At 45.6% G+C, this 22,760-nt stretch overlaps 1 protein-coding gene across 1 annotated transcript; it reads left to right on the forward strand.

Annotated features, from left to right (window-relative positions):
• The first annotated feature begins 829 nt into the window (after positions 1–829).
• Positions 830–22,558, forward strand: kcnb1 (potassium voltage-gated channel, Shab-related subfamily, member 1). Its single transcript, XM_079748449.1, has 3 exons — positions 830–1,074; positions 2,174–2,873; positions 20,494–22,558. The coding sequence occupies exons 2-3, from the start codon at positions 2,199–2,201 to the stop codon at positions 22,417–22,419; spliced, it is 2,601 nt and encodes an 866-aa protein (XP_079604575.1). The 5' UTR covers positions 830–1,074; positions 2,174–2,198; the 3' UTR covers positions 22,420–22,558.
• The last annotated feature ends 202 nt before the right edge of the window (positions 22,559–22,760 follow it).

The following is a 22,760-nucleotide window of genomic DNA, read 5'->3' on the forward strand; positions in this document are numbered from 1 at the left end:
CTCTAATTTGCATTGGGTGCATTTAGCAGACGCTTCTTCATACACTCATACACACATTCACACACCGACGGCGGAGTCGACCATGCAAGGTGACAGCCGGCTCGTCGGGAGCAGTTAGGGTTAGGTGTCCTGCTCAGGGACACCTCGACACTCAGCTAGGAGGAGCCGGGGATCTTCCGGTTACAAATCAACCCGCTCTACCTCCTGAGCTACTAACGCCCCATCTCCAGTGTAATGACATCACATCACTTTCTCTACAGAAGTGTGTGTGTGTGTGTGTCTGTGTGTCTGTGTGTGTGCGTTTGCATAATACAGGTTTGGGAGTTGGATATTTTCTTCACCTGTGTGCCTTGATCTAACCCCCCCCCCCCTCCAAACAAACACACATATTTACCTCCCTCCCCTCCTCTCCACACACACTAACATATGCACCTACCAGTTGGGTAGGGCTATGATCGTGATAACGATGCAATAATCCCTTGTTTCTACTTAAAAAAAAAAAAAAGCACCCCTCCCTTCCCTGGTGTTCCCCCTGGTTCCAGATGGATTCGTAAAGTGAGATTGGTGTTGCTAAGGAGGGGGGTTGGTTTACCTGGGATGTAGCCACGTCTTCCTTCCTCTTCCTGTAGTGTGGAGGAACAGCTGTTTGACCATCGCATGTGAGGGGTTAATGGGATGTGGAGCCGGGTGGAGGGGTGTGTGTGTGTGTGTTGGGGGGTGGGGGGGGAGAAGGGGTGGGGTGGGGGGGATGCTGTGGAACTACCTCCAGACGTGAGATACGACGCCGCTTGTGAACTCAAGTAGCCCGTCCGAATGGGTCCTCCACGTAGCCTACTTGTTGATCTTTTTACATCGGACTAACATTTTTGTATTCGCCCTGGGAACACGGTGGCTCACGCATCAGTCGCTTGTCGGATCTCGTTGTCATGTCGGAGGCAGAGGAGGGTTCCACCGATGCAACGTTTGAAAGGGAAAGGGTCCAATCCCGGGAATAATAAAACCAATAACCGCTCCTCCTTTGCAATAGTTCGGCATCGTTTTGGCTGCCTCAGGAATATTCTTTTTCCAGGAACGGTACGTACTAATGATCATTTTATATTTATATACATAGCAAAAAACGATTCCGGGTGTCCAAATCCATTGATTATTAAATAAACTGTAATGATCAGTGGCAATAGATGATCAAGTGCGTATCCAAGGCTATGCATCAGCCCTGTTCACCACACCAGAGAGCAGTGTATCTGAAGATTAGTCAATGTTGAGTTGGCAAATGCATCGAATTTGGATTCGCCACGGTACAGTTTGACTAATTACAAGGCAATCACAGCCCCCCGATCACCGGTGGCTGCACAAGCCCCTCCGAGGTCCTATTTTACACTGGCAAATAAAACGGTCTGTCTTTTTGAATTTGCATAGGGTTTCAGTGTACCATTATAGACTTAATAGTTGATCGAGATTGTTTAAATAAGAAGGAAAGGGGTGAAGGCAGAACGCGTCAGCATACGTATTGATTTTGGTGTGTTTATTAACCATAGCCTCCCATAATAACACGCCAGTCTGGCCTAACTGTTTCGATGCATGCTTATTATTTCACAGCTAATATCAGGCATCTCCTACTTCTGGGAGAGATACGTGGGAAACTTTGCAAGACGTTGATCAAGTCATGTCTGTAAGCCTGCCAGAGGTTGTTTCGCATATATATTTTTTAAGAAAACAGAACAAGCGGAATAGGTCTGGTCGATATGTGTATATGTGAAACATTGACGGTTTCTGGAAGAAGCTCACAGAATGGGCAGTTAGGAGGTTCTCGCCATGTTTTTCCGGAATGGACTCCGAGCAAGGTCTGACGTTTCAGCACCATTGGCGTGGACAGAGCTCGTATATAACCGCTCGTTCCAGGTCTGCGTGTCCACACCTTCAATATCATAAATAACAATGTAGTTCACACGGGGTTTTTTTCATCTCAACTACAGTGGCTCTTCAGAAAACAAAACGGAACAAAAACATATTTTGGCTGAATATATGAGTTTAAGTGGTCTTTCAAAGTGTGAGATCAGGGCTGCATCCCATAATAACCCTTATCCCACCCCCTCTCGCTCTCTCTCTCTCTCTCTCTCCCTCTCCCCCTCTCTCCTTCTCCCTCTCTCTCTCCCTCTCTCCCTCTCCTTCTCAGAGACGGTAATGGAAGAGCAGGCATCATGTTGTCCATAGCCAGGGAGATGCTCCCTCCGCCCCCCCTCCCGTCCGACTTCATGATGGACAAGCCCCCCACGGAGCTCCACCACCACCACACGGCCTCGCGCTCCACCGCCTCCCTCCCCCCAGACCCGGCGGCGGCGGCGGCGGCGGCGGCGGGGGCGGCGACGGTGGACCTCACCCAGACCAAGGGCGGCTTCCGCCGGGTGCGGCTCAACGTGGGGGGCCTCCCCCACGAGGTGCTGTGGCGGACCCTGGACCGGCTGCCCCGCACGCGGCTGGGCAAGCTGCGGGACTGCGACAGCCACGACTCCCTGATGGAGGTGTGCGACGACTACAGCCTGGACGAGAACGAGTACTTCTTCGACCGCCACCCGGGCGCCTTCACCTCCATCCTCAACTTCTACCGCACGGGCAAGCTCCACATGATGGAGGAGATGTGCGCGCTGTCCTTCAGCCAGGAGCTGGACTACTGGGGCATCGACGAGATCTACCTGGAGTCCTGTTGCCAGGCGCGCTACCACCAGAAGAAGGAGCAGATGAACGAGGAGCTGAAGCGCGAGGCGGACAACCTGAAGGTGCGGGAGGGGGAGGAGTTTGACAACACCTGCTGCGCGGAGAAGAGGAAGAAGCTCTGGGACCTGCTGGAGAAGCCCAGCTCGTCCATCGCAGCCAAGGTAACGGGGGACTGTGTGGGGACGGCACGCAGAGATGCACGCATGCAGGGATAGAGACACACACACACACACACACACACACATACACTTAGATACACACACACACACATGCAGAGGTATGCACACATGCTTGCAGACGTAGAGAGACACACATACACATGGATGACCACACAGATACATAGTCATGCATGCATAAACTCACACACACATACACACGCACACACACACATACAGGGAGATACACACAAATATACGCAGGCATGCATGCAGACTTAGAGAGACACACACACACGTAGATACACAGAGATACGCATGCATGCATGCAGACTTTGAAACACACATATAGGTAGCTACATACACAGATACATAGTCATGTAAGTACACACTCACACACACACAAGTATAGATAAGCACACAAAAATACGCACACAGGAACACATACAGACACAAACAGATATACACACAAAGATACACACAAAGAGATACACACGTACGCACACAAACATAAAAATACGCACACACACACATGACCACAAATGCACATGCTATTTGACTTGCAAATTGAATCAAAATATAAATATCACTTATGGCCGCAAATTTTGAATGTGTGGGCACTCTCAACATCTAGTTATGTGGTAATTTTCACATTTCATGAATACATTTCAATAATCCCTGTGCGCTGTTTACAAGATAGTCCGTAGAGAGGCGCGATTAGGCTTCAGTCTTTAGTCATTAAAAGGTGTTTTTGCTGATCATGGATGAAAAGTTTTGCAAGTCAGAGTTATACTTATTGATCCCTCAGTGACCTTCCTTCCTAACTATTAAAAGAGGATAGAACAGGCGGTCACGTGGAATCAGCAATGGACTCTCAAATACTCTACTATATACCTACGGAGGAGTAGAAGGAAGAAGAACACAGTAGTATCACATGTTCAATACTGTGACTTTGTAACGAGGTATGAATCACATTCAATCCTAAACCATTATAAAGATAGTTATGCTAGTAACTATGAGCTTCTGTTATGTTAGCACTGTCCATAGCCCAGATTTGTTATTCTCTGTTTAGTTTTATTTGAGGTGTTAAGGTTTACATAAGACAGCTGTAGGTGTAAGTGTAGCACTACCACCACTACTTCTGCTACGGCTACTATGACCACTGCTACTACTACGACTACTACTAATCCCACTGCTACGACTATTACTAATACTTCTCCTACAACTACTACTACTACTACCAGTACTACAAGTCATAGTATTAACTATGTCATTCAATAGGCTTTCAATAGTTCCTCAGTAGGCATTCAGTAGGTCTTCAGTAGGCCTTCTGTAGACCCTCAGTAGACCTTCAGTATATCTTCAGTAGGTCTTCAGTAGACCTTCTGTAGACCCTCAGTAGACCTTCAGTATATCTTCAGTAGGTCTTCAGTAGACCTTCTGTAGACCCTCAGTAGACCTTCAGTATATCTTCAGTAGGTCTTCAGTAGACCCTTAGTAGACCCTCAGTAGACATTCACCTTTGTATGTCTGCGTATGAAATTGCTGGTCTGGGGGGGGGAAACACAGTCTTCCTCCAGTATTGCTCTAGCTATTGCTAATATATTTCATTGTGTGAGTGTGTTTGAGGAGGAACTCGGTATCACCTTGTGGTTGTCAACATGCCACACGGCCTTTTGTGACTCTGTGGTGTTGTTGTTGCTGTCCAGCTCGCCTGACGAATGCAACATGTCTCTGAACGACACGATGGAGACATTGGGTTTACTCCGTATTTGTTATGGAGGCTGTTTCTTTGTCTGCTCCGGTCCATAAGAGGGCTGTTTCAAGTTGATTTAGAGATGTTGTTGTTGTTGCTGCTGTTATACCTCTGATTCAAAGTCTGTTTCCCTCCATCTGTTTATTGCTTGCCCACTGATAATAGCCTCACAATGTTATGCTCTATAATTACCTCATTGATTCACCATCTCTGCTCACAAAACAAAAATGGATCCGTCTGTGGAATATTTAATTTGGCTAATCATTTCCAAATTTGTCAGGCCTTTATTCTATATTTTATCGTCTATTAGGACGGCCAAATGCTACCTGAATGAAGCACGACAACAACGGCCACCACACGATTTATGAGCCCGGGTTGGTGCTTGCTCACAATAGCTCACGACGGTACACACACACAAACACACACACACACACACACCGGCAGTGTTTGAGCAACAATTAGATTCCACTCACTCTAATCACGCAAGTCGTGACGACGGCTGAGGGATCCTCACAGGATCCGCCAGGCTAGCTGTCGGCTGGCTGTGCTGGGGGGATGACTTGCAGGGAGGCCACGTGGAGGGGCTGTCAGGCCGCGCAAACACCCCGAGATGAGCTCTGCGGCCGAGTCAAGTCGGGGAAATCACTTCCTCACGCAGATCCAGGGGGAGATGTAAAATCAATGGTGATCCTATTAGAGTTTACAACGTTCAAACCTTCCTAGAAAAAAGGAAGGGCGGTCTACTGCTATATGTGCACCATCACCCTTGTTCAAACGTCACTGTGGAGGAGAGAATTAATGAGTTTAATGAAACAGGGTTCTGTGGCGGAGTCGACCCACATACAGCGCTGTGTTTTTGAAGGTTTTTGTGCCACAGCGTTGAAAGGTGGGCTTTCCCAGAAATGCACAGCTCTCCCGTATTAAGTGCTAGCACTCCGGTCTGAGATTGGCCCTCTGACAAGTGGAGAGCAGACCCATGCCCTGGGAACAATGCAACTAGCTTGAGAGGGCAATATAAAACCACAGCACAAAGCTACTAAAAGCATGGATGCATTGTGCTAACTATATATGAAGCCCTGAAACAGGGTGGGCTCATTCAGTGGTCCAGATTTAACCACAACGTGAGGTGATACGCTGAGGTGATCGTCAACGGAGACTTCCAGTAATAGAATGTGCTTTATGGATGCACGTTTCACGTTGAGAAACGTAGAAGCAACATAGGCCGAGATTATTCTGTGTGTGTGCATGGGTATGTATGAGATGTGTGTATGTGTGTGTGTGTGTGTGTGTTTGGTGTGTGTGTGTGCATGTGTGAATGCTTGCGTGCGTGTGTTTGTGCGTGTGTGTCTGTGTTTGTGTGTGTGATGAGTACAGAAGCTCATTAAAATGTACAACCCCAGATGAATCTGGTTAAAAAAAACAATTAAATCAATGTTATTCATGAGGGGTCCTTGCTCTCCCCTCCCCTCGTGCGCTGCTCCTGTTCTTAATTTCTCCCATTCTTGGGCTTCTCGACCAGACAGGCGGCTAAATGTCAGGGAAATGTCACATTCATTATTCTCCAGGAGACCTCATGCTCCACGTTGAATACTCCCTGTCCACATCCCTCGTACCCCATATTGGAGGGGTTCCTTTCATCCAATCACATCCTCCGGTTCTGACCGCTCCAAGCTATGAGATGTGTCCTTCTGGCAGCAAGTAGGCCAGTGAAGGGCTTTTATGTTTGGGGGCTTCCATTATGTTTAAAAATCCAAATGACTTTTGGATTTATAGAAATCAGTTCATTGTACATCCATTGGGAATGAAGTATACAATAATGGGGTGATACGATAAGGGGTATTACAGGAAACATGGTGTGCAGAGTTTTGGAACAATATACAGTACAACTATATAATGTACAGTCAGTCTTACAGTTGTATAGTTTTGGCATTATTCTTCCTGCAATGTCCTCAAGCTAATGTTGAAAAAGAGGCACACCGTAGTATTTTTCCAGGTTGTCTAAGAGGACAAATCTCACTAATAATGCCACTATGTACTCTGATCTAAAGTCATTTCTACGAAACAGCCTGTGTAATGAAGGTGGGGGAAAGCCCTTGAAACAAACAAACGTACACCGTGTTCAGAGTCCCAAAATAGGGTCTTCTGGAGTATTCCTATGAAACGGGGATACGTGGGGGACCTGTCATTCTATAAATAATCAGGGCACAGATAGCCTTCCCCCAGTAAATTCAATTTGATCATATCAACATGATTTGGAGTCAGGGCATCTGTTGGCCTAAAAAAAGATCATTTTATTAGGAGACCACAAATGGACTGCAGGACAGGATATTGTATCACTGTCTCCTTTGCTCTGTATTAAATGCAAGTAACCCCCTCGTGATTGCCTGGCGCTTGAGCTCCGACCTCGTTTTTCCTGATCAGGTCAAAGATCAGGAAAAACGGGGGGGGGGGGGGGAAAGGGGGCAGCCATGGCTTTGGTCCAGGGCTGCCCGCCATGCTTGTGAATACGTCTCGGCATGAACAGAGGCGAGTGTTGACCTGTGTCTCGTTATCTGTGGTCCAAGGTCAGATTCCAAATGTGAAACAGTGACGTTTCCGTGAGGAGTTGCCCTGTGATCTGTAGGGGGTCAATCGTGATCCGCGGGAGAGACGTGTGTAATTAATCCAAGGTTTGGTGTAATTCCTCCCTCAGAGGTTTTTGCTGTCCTCCTTAGTCTTTGCAGTTGTGTCCATAGCATGGATTCCTGAAGGATTTCCTGCTGTTACCACATGCTATGCTGTTCTAATGGTATAGATTAATCATCAGGAGAGAGTAGTCCTATCGATTAGGGTCTATGACCTGTGACCTCTTGTCAGGATCAAGGAACACAGAGACATGGCGCATTCGCACACGATAATACAAACACACACACACGCATACACACAACACAGACACACAAACACACACACACACATGCACACACACGAATACACACATACAAACAATCAAACAAACACAGACACACCCGCAGAGACACAAACCCACACCCACACATACACACACTCACAGACTCAGAATCCTAATCACGTAAAAGCATGTGGACAGACAAGTGCATAGCTTGAGAACCTATGAAACACCACGGCCAGAATGAATGGATCCCTGTGATGATAATCTGTCATCCTGGTCAGAAATAACTTCCCTCTGATACACCAACACTGATTCTGAATCCCACCATGACTCAGATGCACACCCTGTTCACAAAGACAGATTCACAGGAACGCTGCAGACAAGATTATTCATTGGGAAGAATGGTGATTTTATCTTGTTGTTGTTTTTATGCTTCGCCATGCAGTCCTTATCGGACCTTGGTCCTGTGGCTTGGTGATGTTAAGTGCAGCAGGAGATCCTGTTGTATTCTCGGTTTCCGTAGTAACCTGATATAACACGGAAACGTTATATCCATTTCGGTGCAACTGGATTGTTTCCTGTCAATGGACTATACTCACACACTCACTACCTCACTAACTCACTCACTATCTCACTTATTAACTCAATCCCTACTTCACTCACTCACTCACAACCTCACTCTCTCACTGCCTTACTCACTCACTAACTCACTCCCTCACTGCCCCACTCACTATTTTTCTTCCTGACTCACTATATCACTTATTTATTCACTCACTCACTCACTGCCTCACTCACATACTACCGAAGTGTTCATTTGCTAACTGCCTCTGCAAGATGTTTCATGTTATGTCTTTGGTCAAATGCTAAATTCACAATTGCAATATGATATATTTGTAACTGTATATTCACAGAGCAAATGCATGTTTCAAGTAAAATATATAAGTTTTCCCCCTTACCCTAAGAATTATCCTTCCCCTATATTTCTTAAGCAAAAATATGTTTATGTATATCGAAAGAAAAAATTGAAATCCGCTCAAGCAAATTGCCTCCCTTATCTAAAAAAACATTTTCCCCTTTATCTAAAGAAAAAATATGTTGTCGCCCTTATCTTGGGCGGATTAGCCTCCTATGAGGCCACAGCCACACTACACCATCACCACCACCACACCACTAAGTATCAGCATTTGTAGAAAGTGAGATAAGCATCCATGATCCTAAAGTGGAGCGTTTATAAGCACCAATTGTGCTTCTCCTTGCTGATAGGCTTAACCCAGGTGTGAACACAGGGAAGCCACCTGCAGCAAAGTTCTCATAATTGGCACAGAGTCTGAAGCCTTTGATGTGATCAGACTATCACTGCTGCTGGCATAATCTTCATAATTTACCCAGAAACCCATCCTGTGCTGCATGGATTGTTCAGGCCCCCCAGGTCTGCAGTTTCAAACTTATTTGGATTCTGATTAATATTTTGTGAACACATTTGTTGAAGAAAATGCATAAGCACAATGATATCAAAATGAGTTATTCCCAAAAATAAATAAAATATATATTTCATTATAACGATCATAGTGATAATGATAATAATAGCGTCCATAAGATGAGATATTGAAGGGACAGTTAAGTGTTGATAATCAATCTTGAAATTTGACCCCAGGTCGTTATTAGGGCTGCACGATTATGACAAAATTGCCAATTTAATTATTTTGTCTGATATTGTAATTGTGATTATTCACTGCGATTAACAGATTATTGATTTAATTCTTGATGTGTGTGTGGCACCTATGGTATATAAACAAATATTCAAATAAAGCAATTGCTGAGATAAAGTCACAGTTTGGGATTTGATTTTAATGCAACATGCGTACAAAATCAGATTTGCACGCAATTATTATTATTATTTTATATATTATTTGAATATTATTTTATTTTATTTTAATATTTTTCTCCAGCCCCAGTCGTTACGGTGCATAAAGTATGTGGATGCTTTAGATTAACATCGCATCAGTTATAATAGGGAGACACAATGTGGCCCTTGGGGGCCTGGAGCTCTCGGGGCCCCTGGGTAAAGTAACTCGTTATGCTCAGTCAGTAATCCAGCTTTGTCCCTCTTACTATATGCTAATTCCGGATCCGGCCGTCCCACTATGTCACAGCAGAATTTCTGGGGGAAGACGGGCCTGATAGCAGGCACTGCAAGGGGTGGAGTTGCGCCTTGTTGCCCCTCTCATTACGGAGATATTCCAACGAAAAGAAAACTCATTCACGCAAGTGGATGAAAGCTTTCCAAAGAGGATTTGTCCAGTGTCTAGAGGGTCTACACGGTGTTGATAGGAAACTTTAACAGACGCTGTTTTACACTTCACTACTACTGGCCGAGTTTGTGTTCAGCAATTATACGCTTACAGATCATCGCCTCCAGCAACATGATTGATGGTAGAAACAAATATGAAGTGAACGAAAGGGAAATGCCAAATTCACTCATATTTGAGCTTGTCTGCCGTCAGACTCTTAAGTGTAATTTGCGAGACTAACTGTGTGCTAACAAGAATTATAGAAAGTACATCTACCTTGATTTTGGCCTAGTGATGAGGTGCAAAAAGCCTACTTGGAAGTATGAGGATCACTGGAAATGTGCCGATGAGGTTTATGGATTATAGACTTGATGCTGGCTGAAAAGATTTGTTTGATATTATTAATTCCTCCTAGCATTTGTTAAATGGATCAGTTAGTCAGTAAGTCGGAAGTTGATTTGGTAGCACTTTACATAAGGGTACAATAAGGAACTATTATTAAACATTAGTTAATGTAGTTATAAGCATTAACTAACAATTAACCAACAGTAAATGAACAGTTAACAAAAGGTCTAGTAACCATTTACTAATGGTATCATGTTATCTAAAGCAATGGTGTGTTTGCTATATACGGTATTAATTTATACATTATTGAATAGGGTTAGGGGCAACCCCTGAGGTTAACCCTAACCCTATTATATTATGCATTAACTAAAACCTAAGTTAACATGAACACCATTAATAAAGGATTACGAGACCCTATGTTAAGTACAGCTTTGTCGTTGGGCGATGAACAAAGTCAGAGTATGAGTCAGAGTGAGAGTGAGTCAGAGTAGTTTGTTGAAGCAGGCAGGAGGGACGGCACCAGGGCTGGGAAGACCCACAGACCCAGCTGGTGAGCAAGGCCAGCTGGCTTATTGGACTACATCTGGTCTAGTCTGGAGGCAGGGGTGGAGAGGAGGATGGGCAACCCCTCCCATCAACTCAACGTTGAGCCGTGGCCAGCGGGTAGACCCTGCAGCCACCGGCTGACGGAGATGTTTATTATTACATTATATGTTTATTGTCCACTTTTGTTTGGCATTTTTATTTGTATTGCATTTTTGTAACTAGGAGGCATCTCTATTTCCGCCTGTGTTTCTGCTGCTGTAAACACCCACATTTCCCCGCCTGGGGATCAATAAAGTGTTGTCTTACCTAATCTTTTCTTACCTTGGAAGGGTAGTTTTGAGGAAACCTTTGCTGTCAGACTGAACAAGAGAGACATTATGTAAGTACTGTCAAAACATGTAAAATATTAAAATGGATGGAAGATTTCTTTTTAATGGAATTTAAAGGGAGATGAAGACCCATCTTTTGTGAGCCTGGAGAAAGAATAATTCTAACATAAACAGAAAGAAACATCATTATGTTGTATATAATATGAGGAGTTGGTTGGTTATTTTTTTTAACAAAAAAGTACAGAATACGTATATTTTAAAAGCTGCATGTCAAAATATTGATTTGCTTTGAATTGGATCTCCCCTTATATTCGCACACATCTTAACATGCAGCCTTACTTAATAATACAATCCCCTGTTGGTATTTGCACCTGTTGGATGTGCAATTGTTTTGAGTTTAGGTGAAAAAAAGAAAAACCCATACAAACCACCTTAAAAAAGGGAAAGCCTGAGTGTTTTTTCTCCTACCAATTTTCTTCTCACGTTGTGGCTTTTTTTAGTTCTTCAACGTCCAGGGTGCCTAACATGTGAAATCCGACTGACGTTTGAATAATTGCTGTCAAACCAGCACAGGGTTAGCAGTGAAAGTGGTTCACACAGTGACATGTATACTCATGTATATTATATTAGGGTAAAGGAACATATATACCTGTATATTATGTTAGGGTACAGTGACATTTATACTTATGTATATTTTGTTAGGGTACAGTGACATGTATACCTGTATGTTCTGTAAGGTCACAGTGACATTTGTATATTCTGTAAGGTCACAGAGACATGTATATATTCTATAAGGTCACAGAGAAATGTATATATTCTGTAAGGTCACAGAGACATGTATAACTATATATAATTTTAGGGCGAAGAGACTTGAATGATTATAATCAGGCATTATTCATTCATATTATATAGGCCATTATGTTCTATATTTATATATCGTCCAAGATATTCTTTCATGTCAATGAAAGACCTACGGATGCATCGAAAGCCACCAGCTGCAGGTTAAAAGACGTTATGCATGGTTGAATCAGCAACACAGTTCATATCAGGGCAAGAGTCTGTGTGGGACCAGTGGCAGTGAAGGGAACGCGGCCCGACTGCGTGAATACGCTCACCAGAACCTTCCCCATGACAAGTGATCCACTTCAGCAAGGACCTTAAAGTCCGCTGTCACTCAAGCCGCTTTCTCTCTCCCAGCCCAGCAACCCTGGGGCCGGGATGAATGGCTCTGTCACTATGGCGACGATGACGGAGCGCTCCGTGAACACCGTCATCCGCCGATGCAACGCATCGCCACACACGATAAAACTTTGCTATTCCATTTTATTCCTTTTTAGTTCTTTTCTTCGCCCCCATCCTCGCTCTCTCTCTCTCGCGCGCGCTTTCTGATTCAGACCCATCGGTGCGGCAACTTGCACAGGTAGAGACATGACTTTGGAGAAGGGTGAAGGGTGGCCGAGAGACGGAAATAGAATCGGGTGAAGATGAAGGAAGAGGAGAGAAGCATTCATCAGGATGGGAGGTTATTGGTACGAAAGAAGGGCGAGTGGGAGGAGGGGGGAGAGGGGTGCACTACTTGACTACTGGTGCGAAGACTTTGTCCTTGACGAGCACTTTGGCCCTGCGCGGGACGGCCTGCATATGTAGGCTCAGCCCAGTGCAGACACAGGCGTAGACACATGAACAAAACAAACACACACACGCACACACTCAAACACACGGGCTTGCACACACACACACACACATGCAGACTTTAAAGCTGGATGAAAACTTCCTATTTTTTTACACAGCCTGCTATTTTGGTTTTGGTTATGGTTATGGCTAAAATCTCTAAGATGTTAGTTTGAATCCGATGAGGTTGAAGCAAGGACTAGGCTTGGCCTTCCTGACTAGCCATATTTTTCGTATTTGAATATTCTTTATATTTGTATTTATATATGTATTTATGTATCTATCTTTCCTTTGATGTATCTGTCTGTCTATCTCTCTATCTATCTATCTGTCTGTATGTCACTCTCTTGTCTAAGATGTAGAGAGAAAGACAGTCACCATGGCAACTGTCCCTTCTGTGATATTTGAACTTGCAGCTGTCTCTTCACTCTATTCAAGCAGCATTGTTGATTTTGGGTTTTGTTTGAGCGTGTGTGTGTGTGTGTGTGTTTGTGTTTCTTTGCATGTGTGTGTGTGTGTGTGTGTGTGTGTGATTGTGGGTCTTTGTGTGTGTGCATGCGCATGTGTGGGTGTCGGTTTGTGTATGTGCATATGTGTGTGGGTGTGTTTGTGGTGTGCGTCTTCCTTTGCACTGCTTTCCGAGGCACTGGTGATTCAATGTTTGTCTTTTGCATTACAGATTACGGCCTTTCTGCATTACACAATCTATTGTACCGTAATCAGCATAAGCCACACTATTTAACTAGAATTACCTTATTTCACATGATTCCGCCTATTCTGTATCATTTATCTCCATATTGTCGTCTTTGTAATCTGTAAGCTACGTCTCCCAGTTATAATGAGGTAGGTGGGAAACAAGACCCTGTCCCTCAGTATGGAAATCAGTTCAAGCGATTCATCCACTCGTCCAATTTGTTCCTTAGAAATGAAGCTTGGCAGCGTCTCCCAGGTGGAGGAACGTGAGGCCCAGCCACGTAGTGTGCACAAGGATATCACTCGGTAATGAAAGCTGGCAGAGGAGCTGCTTGTCTATAAATACGAGGTTCAAGCGTATGATGATCCCAACGTCGTGGATGCACCAGACCAGGCCTGATACTGGGGTGGCTATTTATAAAGCCACCGTGGACTGGCCCGGGTTTAAATATAGATGCTGAGTCTGGGTTCTCTTCTTCTTCTGAGATGCATGAATAATGGAGAGGGAGAGGAGATGAGGTGGGCTTCATTGAGGAGATGAATTGTACTAGACCTGAACAGGGGCTTCGTCTGTGTGTGTGTGTGTGTGTGTGTGTGTGTGTGTGTGTGTGTGAGTGTGTGACATAGACAGTACACAAAAAGAAAGTCAGAGGGAGATGTATGCGTATCTTTACAGTCCTGTGCATATATAATATTTGGCATCTTCTCAAGTATTACTTATTATCAGCCATAATGAACACTGTGTACGTTTATCCTTATGAAACAGCGAGTGGAGACATTCCTGGTTGTCTAACGCAACAGCACGTGCGATCCCATGATTAGAGACAGCCTGGCTCGAGAGTCAGTTCGTTAGGGCTCATTAACATCATTAGGAACAGGTGTAGTTGATTAATGATTGGGCAGCATTTCAGCAGCCCTCCCTGTCTCCCACCTCCACTGCCTTAGAAAGGCAGTGGGACAGGATGACATAAGCTGGGTGCTGGTGGATTCTGTGTTCCCATTGAGTCGCTCACAGAGAGACGCAGAGGGAGAGTTCTCTGAGGCTTCATCACAGCTAACATAATCTTTCATCATCGTTTGTTGTATTGTTGTATGTTTTGGGGTGAAGTTAGTTCATTTCTTGAGTATATCTCCCAAAGTGAGGGCAGGGGCTAATCATTGATTTTAGCATTGATAAGCTGGCTTGGTAATATTATTCCACTGGGGGTGTAGAATTTAGGTTCTGTGTTTCTGTATCTGTTCATGAGTGCATGCAATTCGTGTGTGTGTGTGTGTTTGTGCGCGTGTATGTTTGCTTGTCTGTGTGTGTGTGTGTGTGTGTTTGTGTTTGTGTCTATGTGTGCAAGCATGTGTGAATGTGTGTGTGTGTGTGTGTGCGTGTGTTCGTGCAAAGAAGTGTGTGCGTGTGTGCATGTGTTTTCATGCTATCAGGCTAGGGGAAATGTGGAAGACACGGTCTCCTCCCGTCTCCATGGAAACCCCATCCTTTGAGAGGCGAGCAGCAGGGCCCCTCTGCATTGAGCGGATGCAGAATGCATTATTCCCCATTACCCAGAATGCATTATTCCCCATTACCCAGCACACACATGATCACGCTGCTCTGTGAGACACTCCACTCATGATTTGGAGTGAATTGAGACAAAAACAATATCAAACGCTATCAACTTCACCAAATAACTGTTTTATTAGCCTGAGTCATACAAATGAATGGCAGGCTATGCTAACCTGGTTAGTATGAATACAACAGTCTACGCATCTCTTGTTTTATCTAGTGGTTATTACCAGGGCCAAGGTTCTGGATAACAACAGTATAAAGTGCACCAGTAAAGGGCAGACTTTCTGCTTTGTGCATTATTTTCTTCAGTCCTTTTGGGAAGATGTCACAGCAATTAGCTATACTTAGACCACAGCGCGCAAGCCAAAAAATGAATTAAACAAAACAGGGAGGCAGAGAAATATACTCAGGCGTTGCGGATGGTTCAACGCTGGGTGAGTGTTGAATAAGGAAGGAGGGCGAGAGAGGAAGCGTGTAAGGGAGAGTGGCGAGAGAGAGAGAGAGGGGCGTGAGATGGAGGAGAAGGAGGGAAACGTCAGACTTGTTTTTTTCCCTTTTACAAGCAGGTCCGTGTAGGCACCTCCTGTCGCGCTTCGAGGGGGTTGTCATGGTGACTGTGGCTGCCTGCCCAGGCTGTATAGGAGCTGTTGCTTCGCAAGGCCGGCCCTCCTCAGATGTTGTCGTAGATTAGAAAGACTCGCCGTAAAGGGGGTGTGGTTCATTCACACGACTTCCAGAGGATTCCAGCTCCGTGTGTTTTTAGTCCCAATGTAAACAGTTTGCACAGCTACGGCCAACGAAAGCAAACACAGATCCAAACACACACAGAGTGCCCCCGTGACGGGTGCTTCAAGGTGTGCTCGCTTCCGGGGATTTCTCCCTCTGTGCCAGGGGAGTTCAAGTTGAGGCAAGTGGGACTTCCAGAAGGCGGCAGGAGGGGCCAGACTAGTGCAGCTGAAAGACAAGTGGCAGAGGAGTCAGGGGAATACGGGACTTCCTCTGTCGGCCCCCTTGGGAACGCCACCAGGGGTTTAGGGTGTGCAAATCACGGATACACACGCGTTACGGGACCCGGGTGCGGAAACTGAAGGAAAAACAACACTGTTCAACAAAGAGGGCGTCACTAAGTGAAGACCTGATTTGGCGCCACGGGTTTGGGAACTTATGATGGTGTTTGGTTCGTGGATCTAATACCGGGCAGGTGTCCGGGGGGGAGGGTCGCCTGACCCTCAGAGCGCCGGTTTAGCACAAAGAAAATGAATCATTGCTGCTGGGACACAGTCCACATAAAATGAGGCCATGGGCACTGAATGAGAACTAGCACAGAGGCAGAAAAGGAAGCTCAGGGCAGCATTCCTGTGGAATGAATGAATGCGATGAATGCATCAACGGTTCTGTAAGTGCTCTTTTAGATCGATGCGGAAAGTGAAGACGAGGTCCGTACAGACCGACAGCCTTCAGCTTTGCGTGGGTTGTCTGGATTTGATGTTTCTATATGCAGCCGTAACTAGCTGTGGCAGTCTTGGAGACGAAGGGGGTCTCAAGATCAAAAACAAAGATGGCAAAAACATGAGGACATGTTAACCCAATTCCATTACAGGCAGAAACAAAGAGGAAGAAACCAGAACACCCATAGAACAAGATGAAAGGGAACCGAAATACATGGGACACATGGTCAACATAATTAGGCAAGGCAAGCCAAGGCAACTTTATTTATGTAGCACTTTCATACACGAGGCAGACTCAAAGTGCTTCACATAGAAACATCGTCATGCAATAAAATAAAATAATAAAATAAAATAGATAAGAAAAACAAAGACAGTTAAAAAATGCATTGCAGAAAGTACAACGTATTTTAAGATGTACCAGAAAGCTAAAGCAAACATACAATAAAATGAATAAATAAAATAAAATAGATACGTAAAATGAAGGCAATGTTAAATATATAAAAAAATTGCCATCAAAACAATTGGACTAACCAGTAACGAGACATGAACTTACTAGTAACTAAGCATGAACTAACCAGTACCAAGACTTGAACTAACCAGTGACAAGAAACAAACAAACCAGTTACAAGACACAAAAGAAACAGTATGGAGACATAAACTAACCAGTAACAAGACATGTACTAACCAGTAAACAAACCACTGAACCAACCAGTAACCACGCATTAACTAACCAGTAACGAGTCAGTTGGGGAAAGACCGTTTATGGGGTTGTTTGAGAATGTTTGTGCTTAAGGGTTCCCTTAAGTAGACATTAAACTACCAGGTGGACGCTAGAGGCAGCTTTAATAAGGTCAAACATTAATCAAAATATGTTTGTAACGTACCCAAGGAGAAATTCTGCTGATCATTATAAAATAATCAAGAATTGATGTATTCAAATTTACATTTCAAATGTATTCAGGGATAGCCCAGTAGGACACCAGGAGAGTGGGGGGTAGGGGTGGGGTGAGTGGGGTTGAGGGAGAGAGAGTGAGAGAGAGAGAGTGACAGCGAGAGAGACAGAGAGACAGAGAGAGAGAGGGAGAGAGAGAGAGAGAGAGGGAGACGAGCAAGACAAAAGCGAGAAACAGACAGAGAAACAGAGATTGAAATACATTGAGGCAGAGAGAGCAAGAATGAAGAGCATAATGAAAGCGCAACAGGGACCTTAGACCACAGGGAACTGGGATTGGTTTTCTTATTGGAATGTCACCTCAGAACCATCATGTTTCACACGAGAAGTACCGGAGCTGACTCCATTAGCAGTCTTTTTATAGTTTCTCTGATCCTATTACCTGCATCTTTTTCCTGTCCCACATTTGCCAAACTCTTACCCGTTTATCTGGCCCACCACCCCACCTCTCTCCATCGTCTAGTCTGGCCTTACTCCTGTTACCATTCACTGCTTTAGTAACTACTGTGATTTGTTTTCAGCAATTTCCATATGGGTGTAATAATCCTATCATTGTAGAGGTGCAGAAATGCTGGCATTGTTGCAAGGGCTTGGATAGCACACACCATAGCAGCTAATGACTAATGATACTGCTGTAAATAGAACTCACAGAGACACACATACACACACACACACGCACACGCACACACACACACACACGCGCACACACACACACACACACACACACACACACACACACACACACACACACACAGGTAAATCAAAGTTCCCCATTACATCATCAGCAAACTTCCACCGTTGCGACACCACCTCTTCTGTGCTTCATGAAGTCACACTCCAGGAAGTGAGGGGAGAGGATAGACCTGGATAAACAGGACAGGATCCTTATTCATCTCTCCCATGATGCTATGGCAACAGTGTTCTGCCGCTCTGATTGGTCCTAGATAAGGTTGCCTCTTTGGCCATCACTTTTCCTCCCGGGAGCCGGAGCCGAGTGATTAGGCTGTTGTCAAGGGCCCGGCTGTCTGTCATGTGTTAACAACCAGTGCTGTTGCTCCATTTCGGCTGCCGCTCCCTCCGTCATTTCCTCTGGAGGATTTAAAAGGTCTTTGTGGCGTCTGTTTGTGTAAGAGCCCGTGTTCAAACAATGCATGCTTTTATGGCTCAAACATCTCTGTTGACCCAGCTAGTGCACTCTGCAAAAAGAAATCATTGCTGTCTATTTTTTTTTTTTTGCAGAAAGTCAAGAAACGTGTGAGGGGGGAGAAGTCCTTATTGTTTTATTTATTGGCGAGAAATATATAGGTTTAAGCGCAGGTGACAGTGTGGTATCTGCTGAACTGATCACGTTGTACAAAATGAAGTGGAGAGCAGCAGGCCTTGTTTGTCTGCACTGTAGGTCAACAGGCACAGTGTTCCTGCGGGGACCTGTCTCTTGACCCCGGAGTGCTACACAGTCAGGTTGGGCGGGGATCTTGAGTACTCAGTGTTTGAGTAACTCTGCACTTCCTTGTCTAGCTAAGAGCTAAGTTTCTATGCTTCATTGTTCTCACTTGAACAACCTTGCCCACGGCTCGTCTGTAGGGAACCGTGAAGAGGGAGTGTCAATCATGTGCAAAATTTGTCACAAATTTGTCCGGAAATATATGTAGTTGCGGTTCCGAGCAGACAGCCGAGTTTCTACACCAGTGATCCCTGATATGTAACGTATGGAATAGGGGACGTCTGTTGTGTGCGATCGGACCAGTTCTAAGTCACTGAATGGCTGCGTACGTCATAGATACACAATTACCCTTGCAAAACGCTGCCAGCGTGTATCACCATCAATAAAGAGAGACAGGGACCCTGCTGCTCTGAGCTGAGGAGCTGCTGATTCCATGCCCTTCAGACCCAGGCTGGGAGACAGAAAGAGTGAAGCCTCACCTCATTAAAATAACACATCCCGAAAAATAAAGGAAATAAAAAAGAAATAAACCAATTTAACAAACCCTGAATAAGAAAGTGAGTTGACATTAATAATTCAAAATGAATTGCCTTGGGTTTTTTCATTTTTCGTTTTATACTCTTAATTTGTTTTTGCAGGCGATATTTTCGCTTTACTTTATTGCAAAATATGTATTATATTAATCCTAGAAAGCTATAGCATGCTGTACCATCATAACTACAATACCAAATTGGACTTGTATGTACCCTACACCCTACTTTTCAGCATAGTATTTATATTGTTTAGTATAAAATATCTATCCATATCCCCACACTGAAAGAGATAGGGCATACTTATTAAAAATGATGAGAGATACATTTCAAAAATTCACAAGTGATGCTGCTAAGCTCAAACAGAATCAGGAGGAGCAACTGCCAAAAGGCAAATAGTTATTAGTGCCAAATTTGCTATCGTTGATAACATTGACATAGACTCCAACTGAGCAGTTAGAAAACATGCCTAATGGCTTGTGAATCGACCTAAACCTATATTATATGCAGCTTCAAAATAATTGTATGTGTTTAATATCTAAAATCAAAAGTATTATTGATTCAAAAGAAGGCATGTTATTCTGTAACTATGATGCTGCGTGCACAAATTTTATTCATAACATAATTTGTCATGATCATACTTTATTCTTGTAAAATAGCCTCACACATTATTCACCTTGCTTCTTCACTAGTTATGTCTACTACCCGTGCCGTGGTGCATTAAAATAGCTGATACAGAATTTGTTCCATGAGTGATACATGTGATTATCCTACGATGATGCTTCTGTGAAAAGGTTTTTTCCTCTGTATAAATTCAAGTGTCCTTCCATTGCGCTGTTTACTTGACTGTTTAGCCAGGGTTTGCATTACGGCGTAACCATTATCTTTCCCTCCAACACTCACTCATGTGCAAAGGAGCAATTCTCGTCTCATGAGTGGGTCATGAATTAATAACTGTGTCAGTCACCATCCATTAGCTCAAAGTCAAACTCAGACTCCTGAACATTTCCAATGGGAAGACATGGCATTCAAGGCACCATGTTGACACTGTAATCAAAACAGCGCCGCGGTAGTGTTGGTCAAAGGGAGGGAATGTTTGTAAGAACTATGAATACAATTATTTCTGGTACATCCTGCTTATACAATCCTGATCTGCGTTTATGTCCTTGTGTGTTTCAGATCCTGGCCATCATCTCCATCCTCTTCATCGTTCTGTCCACCATCGCCTTGTCTCTGAACACCCTCCCGGAGCTCCAGGACACTGATGAGTTCGGCCAATCCACTGACAACCCCCAGCTGGCCCACGTGGAGGCGGTGTGCATCGCCTGGTTCACCATGGAGTACCTGCTCCGCTTCCTCTCCTCCCCCAACAAGTGGAAGTTCTTCAAGGGCCCGCTGAACGTCATCGACCTGCTGGCCATCCTGCCCTACTATGTCACCATTTTCCTGACCGAGTCCAACAAGAGCGTGCTGCAGTTCCAGAATGTCCGGCGAGTGGTGCAGATCTTCCGCATCATGCGGATCCTGCGCATCCTGAAGTTGGCCCGGCACTCCACTGGCTTGCAGTCTCTGGGCTTCACCCTGAGGAGGAGTTACAACGAGCTGGGTCTGCTCATCCTCTTCCTGGCCATGGGCATCATGATCTTCTCCAGTCTCGTTTTCTTCGCCGAGAAGGATGAGGACGACACCAAGTTCAAAAGCATTCCGGCGTCTTTCTGGTGGGCCACCATCACTATGACCACCGTGGGTTACGGAGACATCTACCCCAAAACGCTTCTGGGGAAGATAGTGGGGGGTCTGTGTTGTATAGCAGGAGTGCTGGTGATAGCCCTGCCCATTCCTATCATTGTAAATAACTTCTCAGAGTTTTATAAGGAACAGAAAAGACAGGAGAAGGCTGTGAAACGAAGGGAGGCTCTGGAGAGGGCCAAGAGAAACGGCAGCATCGTCTCCATGAACATGAAAGAGGCTTTTGCCCGAAGTGCAGAGCTGATGGATGTGGTGGTGGAGAAAAGTGAGCGACCGCAGCAAAACCACCTGTCCCCCAGCCGCTGGAAATGGACTCCCAAGAGGGCTGGCTCGGAGACCAGCTCCAATCACTCTTTAAATGCCAAGGAGCTAGGCTCTCCGAGCAAAGATGGAGCCACCAGCCCCCAGAGGCTTAATGCCCAGAAGCTGGAGGAGATGTACAACCAGATGGCCATGACGCAATCCCAGCCAAATCTCAATGCAAAAGACAAAAGCTCCCGAGTTGGCAAACACAGGGATGAAATAGAGCTGGGAGCTATCCCAGACCAGGGCCAGCCCATGATGGGCACGAGGGAGGCTGCGGGAGACATGAAGAGCTTGTCGAGCATTGATAGCTACATCAGTTGCGCCACAGACTTCCAGGAGAACACCCGGTTCCCCCATAGTCCAGCTGTGGGCCTTGGCCTCCAAGACAGCAGCAGGCGGTTTTCCCACAGTCCTGCCAGCGTCCTGGGTGGTGGACGCGCCAGTGCCAAGACAGTCCTGCAGCCCCCCCTGGAGCACGAGCCTGTGTTTACGCCCATATCTGGTACTCTATTCCCCGAAAAGACACCAAAATTCTTCTTCTCCAGCAACTTTTCCAAAAACCGCACCCCTAAAGGCAGTTGCCGTAGTGACGGGGACAGCGGCCCCTCCCCCATGTCCGACAGCTCAGTCCTCTCCGACCACTCACTGTTGACCTCCGGGGCGTCCGTCTACACCACGGCCAGCAGCAGGACCCCGCCCAAGTCCCCGGAGAGCACCACGCTGACGCAGGCCGTGTTCACCTTCCACGACTCGTCCATCAGCAAGTACATCGACGCCGACACGGACGACGACGAGCACCTGCGGGACATCTCCGACGCCAACCCCTCCGAACGCCTCCTGGCGGGCTCCAGCCCCAAGTGCCGCATCAACAGCACCTACCAGAGGGGCACCAACCACCTAGAAACGGCCCAGAAAATGCTGGGCCATAACTGTCTGTTCCCCCTCGAGGGGATTCGGAAGGGGATCCACGAGAACCACGTGGTGCCCGAGGCGACGCGCAAAGCCAAAGTAGGGAGGGGAACGCCGAACAAATTGAACGAGAGTCTCTGAGAGCAATGGCAGGGAGAGAGAGCACGACCAGCACAACAAGGGGGGTAAAATAAGTGTAGCACGCAAACACGAGAGTGTCATGGGGGACCATTCCGGAGGGACACAAAAACACTCTGGATGAACAACAGAAAACAGAACATAGGCCGGGAGGGAGAGGGCGGGGGGGGAGGGGAGGAGGGGTAGGAGGGTGGGGGGTGGGTGAGAAAGTGTGTCGCACTATGCTGGGACATGGAACAACCAAGAGATTGTTCGGGAGCCTCAGGTTTGGTGGTGAGCACTTTGGTGAAATGACCCTCGAGATGGAGAACGTCACTGCCCCCTTTTTTCACTTTCTTCTGCTA

Source organism: Pollachius pollachius (genome assembly GCF_949987615.1).
Source record: "Pollachius pollachius genome assembly, chromosome: 12".
Classification (NCBI taxonomy): Eukaryota; Metazoa; Chordata; class Actinopteri; order Gadiformes; family Gadidae; genus Pollachius; species Pollachius pollachius.

Excerpts from the sequence above, each read along its gene's own strand:
- kcnb1 (XM_079748449.1), top strand. The coding sequence starts at position 2,199 with ATGTTGTCCATAGCCAGGGAGATGCTCCCTCCGCCCCCCCTCCCGTCC. Across the intron at positions 2,874-20,493 it reads GCTCGTCCATCGCAGCCAAG|ATCCTGGCCATCATCTCCAT; the intron begins GTAACGGGGGAC and ends TGTGTGTTTCAG.